General features: G+C 46.2%; 1 protein-coding gene across 1 annotated transcript in view; it reads right to left on the bottom strand.

Moving 5' to 3' along the window:
• Window positions 1-2705: 2705 nt before the first annotated feature.
• The window catches only part of T265_11652 (hypothetical protein), a gene marked incomplete at both ends in the record, with an annotated part of 10157 nt that continues 3931 nt past the window's right edge, over window positions 2706-8931 (bottom strand). Inside the window, 2 exons of the mRNA XM_009178363.1 lie at window positions 2706-2847; window positions 8425-8534. Of these exons, the coding sequence (XP_009176627.1) occupies window positions 2706-2847; window positions 8425-8534 (252 nt within the window). The remainder of the gene's footprint in view (window positions 2848-8424; window positions 8535-8931) is intronic.

The following is an 8931-nucleotide window of genomic DNA, read 5'->3' as shown; positions in this document are numbered from 1 at the left end:
TATTCAAAGTCGGCGGTGTTTGTTCACCTGGAGATTCAGTTCACTTAAACAAATCGCCATAGCAAAGGAATTTCAATAATACAGGAGCATATACATTATAGATAGACATTCTACACTGTGCAGTGGCAAGCCTGGAAATGCCGTGGATTTCGAGAACTCAATCTCATTGTTTGAATAGCCAGCGGACCATTAATTCATTATCAACTCAATGTTTGACCTGCGCGCTCGTCGTACACTGGTTGTAGCTTTTTTAGTTTCCGACATTGATGGTTATGGGAAGTGAGGTAGTTAGTTGCGCATCGGTGTCGTGAGCTGACAAACTGGTGCATAGATTTCTGTCGGTGTAATATTAATTATGGGGATTTGGAAGGACGCTGTGCAATGAAACCAATGGCATGAATGCATGAGCACCACTGAGTGCACGATTGAGCCATGGCTGACTATGTCTCTAATAATTGATATGGTCCGTCTCGGGGTCCACAACCAGGAGGATGGTAATTACCAGCACAGCTGAGTTTGCTGGTAATGGCCCTTATACTCCGCTACCAAGTCATTGACTGCCTCTGGTACTCTTGCACCCTTCACGTGGTTGTGCGAAAAGAAGAAGAAATCGGTTGACTGGCACACGGAGCACGTGGCCAAGCTAACGCACCCATGAAATGTGACCGATGTATCTATCGTGGATGAGTTGCATCTTCCGAACGCCATTCGACGTATTTTTGCGTTGCTGATCCGGTGTTCCCACCAGACCAGTGGTTAGTTAGGAGCATGTAAAGCGCTGAGTCTTCAGGAGTACATCACGTATGAAGGACGACGGCGGCTGATTTTTGTTGTGCTCTTACCTCTCACAATTAAACCCTTGCGTATGCGTCGCCGTTTTTCCCTGGAAAAACTTAGCAGGATACTTGAAATTCGCTCATTTTTGATCCAAGAGCTTTTGAGTAGAACACCGGAGAATATCAAATTCTCACGAAATGGTTTATGTCAGCTTTTTGCATCGATTTTGCCAGTTAAATATGCATTACAATGAGATAGTTTGCCGCGTAATCCCAATGCTTAAAATCGAAGTAAATTTGTATGGTTCGAAGGATGTGCGCACCACCTGCCTGATAGTGGAACTTTTATTCGTGTGCGCATTTTTCTTCCTCAAAACACGTTAGTAGTAGAAGAGAGGTAATTCACATTCGTAGCCGAACCTGCCATATACCCTAGCAATTTTGACAGATGGTGGTTTACCTGAATAAGACAAAACAAACATCCGCCGAACGACACAGTCCTCTGAGGAAGCCTAAACAAAAGTTTAGGGGTGTTACGAAAACTGCTTAGCATCTCGCTGAACATCAGATTCTTGGACACGCTTGTTCCGGTGGATCGGCGTCAGTATCTCTCGACACTAGCGCCCAACCCCTGCACTGATGGTTAGGTAGTGCTTTTATTTAAATGGTAAAATATTCACTCCATGCAAACCCATCTCGCAGGTTTGTTTACATCTGAACTTACCATTTCTTTGGCCGTCACTTGCTTTCACCCACGGCCAACCTGGCTTTCAAAATTGTTGGATCTACCCTCCTTTGGCAAACGTTATTTAAAGTTCTCGGGTTTGCTCCATCCCCCTGATTTTCCACTATGTTTCGGTACGCGTACTACGTGGCCCAACCAAGGCAGCTTCTGGAACTGGATACATCCTTTCATGGAAGTACCCGTTACACAGCTAAAATGTCGCTTTCTAATCACTTCGTTACGGATTCGCAGACACCAAGCCACATGACCTATGGTTCTAAGGCAACGATTGTCGAACACCTGAAGACGTCTCATTTCCGCTGCTCGAAAAGGCCAGGTCTCGAAGCAGTGCAACAAAAGAGGCCACACTTTAGCCTGATGAGCACGTCCCTTGAGATTCAGGGATAAACCACTTTGATGCCATAGGTGTTCCAAATTAGCAAACGCGACCCGTGCCGTACAGATTCGCGCATGGGCCTCATCTGTCACACTGCAATCAGAATAAGTAAAGCTTCCAAAATATGTGAAGAGCTCTACAGCTCCCAGAACCACTCCCATGAATGTAAGTGGGGTGTTCAGTGGCTGCATGTCCACCAGGTGACCTTACACTTCGTGGGTACGAAGTGCATATCAAAGGGCGGGATGATTTTAGTCAGTTCGTTCAAAACATCTGCGCCTTCTCCTTTTCTTCGAAGATGAAACGATGTCTTCTACGTATTCCAGGCTATTTTAGCACCAGGGTTTCGAAATTTTAGCGCTCGTCTCATTAATTCATTGATCAAGAAATTGAACAGGAAGGGATAAAGTGAGCGACTCTCACGGACACTGCTTTGTGTACGGAAACTTTGGGGAGCTTTCCGTGTACTCTGGCATGTCCGGAAGCCGAATAACTAAAAGAACTTATTATGTTCACAGGCTCCCGGGCTATCAAAGAAAAAAGAGCTGTCAACTGAGTGGAATGCGCATTGAAAATCCAGAGACATCAAAACTGAATACTTTAGGAAGTAAGGCACTTTTCCAACATCGAGCAAGGTATGAAGATATCAGCGCACTCTCACCAGGCCGGCGTCCATCCTGCTGCATCCGTGTCAGTGTTTCACGAGCCCTCATACGGCGACGACGAAAAAATGATCCTGGTAGCCTTATTTCTAACAGGATTTCCATGTGATCGCCACTCACTGCAATCCTTTTATTGGAATCGGGCACTATCGTGAGCTCTCTACAGCGTTTGGAACCGTCTTTTTCCAAATACAGACGAACAGATCAGACATCGTCCGACTAAGGACTTCTTCCCAATCTTCGAACAGTGCGGATGGGGGGCCATCCGAAGGAGGAGCTCCGTGGCACCTGAAAGAAAATATGAAGCCACATCTCCAAAGGTGCTTTACGTTCATCTTCCTAGGCGTCTACCTACGCTGTAGGCTCCAGATGAGCGGCCACCAGAATTGTCGTTCAAAGCACGCGATTTGGTGGTGGATTCGGCTTTCATTCATTCTTCATTGTCGTTCCCTTCTGTTCCTTGAGGGTTTCGCTCACAGATGGCTCTTGGAGACCAATTGCGTGGATCAAGCGGTAGAGTTTTCGGGCATTCCGTGCCCCTTCCGATTTCTCAAATTTCCGAGTCCACCAGGCTTCACGTTTGGCGCGCACCTTCATGTGGCGTCTGATAGTTCGCCGGGCCAAACATTGTTTGGGACCGGCGGGGACACTGTCCTAAGATTCAAGCAGTACCAGTGTTCGGTCTGATATCAAGCGCTTGATCGGTCCCCTCAGCAGCGTGCCACAGGCAAAACCCACAACACTGCAAATATCTGACGATCCCATTGGAGCATGAATTCATGTGACTGTGGAGCATTCGGGTGTTCAAAAAACGAATCTGGCAAATTTGTATAACACCCTGATCTGTCACTCTCTCAGTTGCTGAGCCGACTGTCGACATCATGCGCGGCCCTAAGCGAGATCAGGGACAAGCGACCCTGGACGAGTGCGCAGTTGGAATCCATAAATTTGTTCTAAAACGGGCGGCAGTCAGTCATCGGTCCGCGAACTAATGCGTCCTTACGCATCAACGAACGGCTAATCGTTGTCAATAAATTTAGACGGTAGCCACACTCATATAGTTCGATAACGTCTTGAGTGTTGTAAGGCTAAGTGGTTGACCACTGTGTGACCATGGGTATTACTGTTGATTCCCCTTACGAATCGGCGGGGAATAGCCGTAATTTTCCTTGTGTTCTGACTACTCATGAGTACCGTGACTTGCGCCCATTTATTGTTGTACCGTTTAGTTTTCTTGTTGCTCGTTTTCCCCCTGTTTCGTTCCTACCAAAGGTCTGCTTAGTGTTCAGTAGCTGATATTAATGTATTTTCCCCATCCGTCGTAGCTTGCAAGTNNCAATTCTACCTGTTTTCGAGCTTCCACTCCGTCGGAAAAGCGGACCAACCGAGTATCGAACCCAGAGCTACCCAACAGTGGGTGAACGCGCTGTCCCACATCAACCTGACACCATGAAGGGTCTAATCTTTGTACTACTCATGTGCCGCACCAGCCGGCTAGCCTTTGGTGAGATTTGTTTTGAACGGACGAAACCGTGCAATCTGACTTGTTACGTGTCGTGCCGCCAAACGAAAGACAGCTCCTTACAACCCAAACGTACTGATTCTCCGCGCCGCTTTCTCTATACGGCCAACTCACACTGTCCAATTGCCCGTATATGTGTGTTTGTACATCGTTTATGCTTACTTGCTGTTGCTTCAAGAAATCCCTGCTGCTTCAGTGACTTTCTCCCAATCCTGCTGATTGCACCATTATTGATTGTACGTTTGCTTATTTCTCGACGCTTACCAACCCGGTTGTTTGTAAAACCAGTTCCTGTCAGTCCTCGGTACATCATCTGCTGCCCACGTCTGCTCCTATTGCCTACTGGCCACGAACTGCGTATAGTCTAATAGCCGCAATTGTCCCGCGAGGTCCATAGCCGCCCGGATTTTACAGTGTAAATTCTTTGTCTGCAGAGACTCGCACCAATCTCCCACAAAATATCTTCAAGATTAAACCCTATTTGGCCCATTGTGTGCAGCTAGTATTCTGCTGACGAATATAAATCGTCCTATCTCGCAAGAATTAGAAATAGTAGAATTAAAAAACACGGATAGGGTGCCGAAGCTTTTTTCATCTCCAGTACTCTGGTGGTAAACAAGATAACAGAATAAGGAATCGGTGCGTCACAATTTAAAGGTTGTACATCTACTCACACAGGACTATTCAGGATGCAGTACTCTCTGTTTACGACTAAGTTAGCCAGGGATTCTGCCGTAGGAAGCAATGAGTAACCGCGTTTCGGCTACACCACTTACTGTCCTCTGACGAGGAGCTGGTGCATGCGACGGACCACTGATCCACAAAGACTCGACTCGAAGCTTATGATGGCGGGCCGGCAAACCACTGCTTGGAGATGTTTACCCAGATTTGGTTTAAAATCTCTCACTAAAACAGTAAGCCACACATTCCATGAGCCGACCACACACGTTGAAAACTAACAGGTCCAGCACGACGCCTTCCGTGCATGAAACTTTTAGACCTGTCTCTCTGTAGTCGTTTGTGAAGTCAAGTCAAACCATGTTCCAATCTCTGCCATACATCGTTAAGGTCATGAAGTCTGGCTTTCCACCTACTTCACGAAGAGCTCCAGCAGCTACACGAGGATGCCCGACAGTTCCGTTCCAAGACCACGGCCCATGTTAAACGCTTTGGTGGCCAAACACAAAGCTCATTTAAACGGAGCAAAGTACGTACCTTGCAAGGGTGGGTACATTTGTGTTTAGGGTAACACGCAGGTAATGCAGGCAGTTCAGCACACTATGTACGGAAGCATCGCCTAGGACCAGCGACGATCCCATAGAGAGTGGGTAGCGTGAGAGGGGTACGAAGATGTGAATTACGGATCATGCTATGTAGGGTAACAGCGGCCTTCGATGGTGATCCGAAGAGCAGTTTCATTCGTGTTTGCAGTCACCGGCTGTGCACATCTTAATCTCACGAGTTTTAAGGAAGGTTCGAAGACACAACGCTCCTAAAAGTAGTTGAACACCTACATTAGGCTAAGTTGGCCGATCGGTACCCTGCCAAAGTGAACTTAGACAAGATACAGCACAACTCATCCTTCAAACAACTGCTTCAAGTCACGTGATCTGATGTCCATTGGCTCCCTGGGTGATCACTTTCCACAGAAAGGGTCTTATTATAGAATAGAGCTACAGTGACACATACGAAAGGTCGCGGAGATCACAAGTGTGCGATAACTGATGTGTCAACCCGCTATTACAGAGATCATCACGGTTGATTATTGTTCAAAGGGCAGGACCAAATACAGGTGGTATGGGCTCTTTTGCGCGCAAACCAAGTTTGCCATTGCATCGCAAGACCAAATCACCCAATCGACATAAGCTCCTAAAGGTCCCACAATTTCTCTGAAAATTGTACATTGTGGTGAGCTTTCTCGAAGAGGCTGAAACGATTGCAGAAAACAGTCTCAAAACCTACTTAGCCAATCAATGTATGCTTGCTGCCAAGTACACACACCGTATATATTGTCATATATATAATATATATATATATCGCATAAAATGGCAAATACAAAACTTTCTCACAAAGGCAATAACAGAATCTGGTCGGTGCGAATAAATGCAAGTGGCTCTCACAGACCAGTGGACCCATAACCACCAGCACCGCGTTCGGTCTCTGTCAGCGTTTCACACTCCTCCAACTCCGGTAGGAAGATTCGTTCACAAATGAGCTGTGCGATTCTGTCACCCTTTTTAATCTGGGGAGAAGAATGAAGCTATTTGGATAATAGAAGAAGGATACTGTCAGACTTTCCGACAGCTATCGCGTAAATACGAGTAATAGGCAACAAAGGAACACAATTGGACGATTCCGGTCGGGCGAGCACTACAAACAGTCTCTGTCAGTGAAAACCGCAGGGACGAGCCTCCTAGTTCAAACCACGCTCTTTGATGGAGTCTCTTACCCTTGTTCCGAAATGACATGTATTGACAGTCGAGATGTTGAGGTTGGGACTTTCCGGTCCATAAGCTGGCGCCTTAACTACGAGCTATCTGGACGCCAGTAACTTAATGGTGTCCACGTCAACTTCAAGGCGACATCGTAGGCTGAAAATGATGTGGCCAAGGCCAGAAGTTCTAGTGACCGCACTGTCAGTCTACCTCCTGGAAGAGTGGTGAAGACAAATCAGACTGTCGCTACTCTTTGTAAACAACGCATTTCACCTAGTCACTTGTCGTCAAAGTAGCCGAGGCTCTATCTCAAACATGACGTCTACTGCATACGTCAGATCCATTACAGTTCTGAATCTGTTGCCCGAAAAGGTTCTTCTAAGAATAAAAAAAATAGAACAGGAAAAATTATCTCTACAAACGCCTTAATTAGAATGCAATGGCCTCTGACATGATCAGAGCGATCGATGACGACGTAAGTACTGAAGGAACCAGATCAGCTGACGGAACTAGAGAGCCAAAGAATCACACAGAAACCATAATGAACTAAACAATAACACAAACTGAAAGTGTCCAGTTTGTTTGTTCTGTACATGTTCCAACTGAGAAAACCATGGTTCAATGCGAAAAACTGTATTTTATTCCGCTGAACATTAGTCGTGACAACATCCAGTAGGGATGCAGGGAGAAAGTTCTAAATGTAGTTTTAAAAGGATTTCATTTCATGGGAGAGATTCTAAGGAATGAAAGCTTCTGACCAGCCAAGGAAACGTTTTTTCTTGGAGATACTACTGTTGGGAAAGACGAGTCATTAGGCTGGTAGTATTGTTTTGGTGAAAGTAGAAACTGAGTTGCTTATCCGAATATGGTTACGTTGTATACCCTCCGAAAAACTCTACTTCCAATCCTTTTCAAATTTTATAATAGCTTATTTAACGCAGTGCGCACGCAGATAAATTTTGACGATATAGCTAGAAGGACTGAAACGAGGTTAGTGGATAGGAAAACTGGTAACCACAATCAAACCAAACAGTCTGTTTGACGGGAATTTTATCTTAGAGAAGTATGCTACTACCGTTACTTATCACGGTCACCTGTTTTCCAAAACTTGTCTACCGGTCAAAGTGAACACGAAATCACACATAGATGCAGATAGAACTAACATATGCACTCTGGGCGCATCTGACAGCCAACTGATCTCAGCAGTACACCAATCAGAAGACATGATAACGGAACCAAATGATGTTTTAAACTAATTGGAAACAATATCTTTGGAAAGGGTTGCCCACGCCGACCGAAACATCAGGTTCTAACACCTTATCGTACTACGTACTACTTCAAAGACGACATGGGACTTAAATTGTCGAACAGGATCCACGTTGAGCCTGGCCCGAAACTCCTAAACCTTGTCTGTAGTGTTGCTACTACCCATAGCCTTTTAACAATCAGTCTACACTTCCGGGTGACGACTCCCTGTTATCAACCTCAGCTCTACTCGCCGCCATCCTTTGAAACGCTCAAACTATGGGGCGCCACTTCACTTTCAATCCTCATCCCCTTGTTCTGCTTCGTCTTATTGTGTCTCACTCTGTCTACACCAGGAGATATCACCCGTGTTCGATATCACACTGTCTTGCGTATCTTTGTCATTGTTAGCGGTACCCCAACAGTCCTGTGATTTTCTACATTTCACACAATAAGGGACTAGCTACACCGTAGAGAGACTGATACATATGAGCTGAAGATCGAACACAGGAGCACCTGCACGGCAAATGGTTCAATCACTCAGTAATCTGTTGATGCACAGGAGCCACTTTGCTCCATTTATATTGAGCTCGAGACTACTGAGTGGTTAAAGCGCGAACTTATTGGCAGGAAGATTTGCGGTTCGAAGAGACTGGACCTTACCTTGGTGCGGCGGTTTGTGTACCTCGTCGACCCATTGAGCTATACTGGGGAGTGTCCGCACGATGCTCACCAGGTTGGTCCATGGGTAGAGGTCCGACGAACACAGTCTCCTGGCCCTCCAGGTTGGGGGTTGGAACGTGTATGGCGACGTGTTCCGTAAAAAATGGTAATGTACTTGCATTTCTAGCCGAACACCGCTGCCTTGCGGTTAGGCTTTTGAGCCAAAGGCTTTGATTGAGGACCCTAATCGTCCTCCTATCTAGGTGTGGGCGCCCTGGCAGTATCCCAGCCCACGTTCAAGTACGGCAGTGAAGCATCAGTGGCAACACTGATGTTGCTGTCTTTGATGATGATGATGATGATTGCGGTTCGAACCCGATCCCTACATTTCGGCTGCTCCTGTCTTATCATCACTGTCAGCTATAAGAACCACATACTTGTCGTACAGTGGCTGTAGCTGCCACAGTTTCGTTCACCGATGGTTTGGTGAGGTGGGGTAGATAGATG

This window comes from Opisthorchis viverrini, assembly GCF_000715545.1.
Source record: "Opisthorchis viverrini unplaced genomic scaffold opera_v5_538, whole genome shotgun sequence".
In the NCBI taxonomy this organism is placed as follows: Eukaryota; Metazoa; Platyhelminthes; class Trematoda; order Opisthorchiida; family Opisthorchiidae; genus Opisthorchis; species Opisthorchis viverrini.
This window is presented reverse-complemented; position numbering and strand designations above follow the sequence as displayed.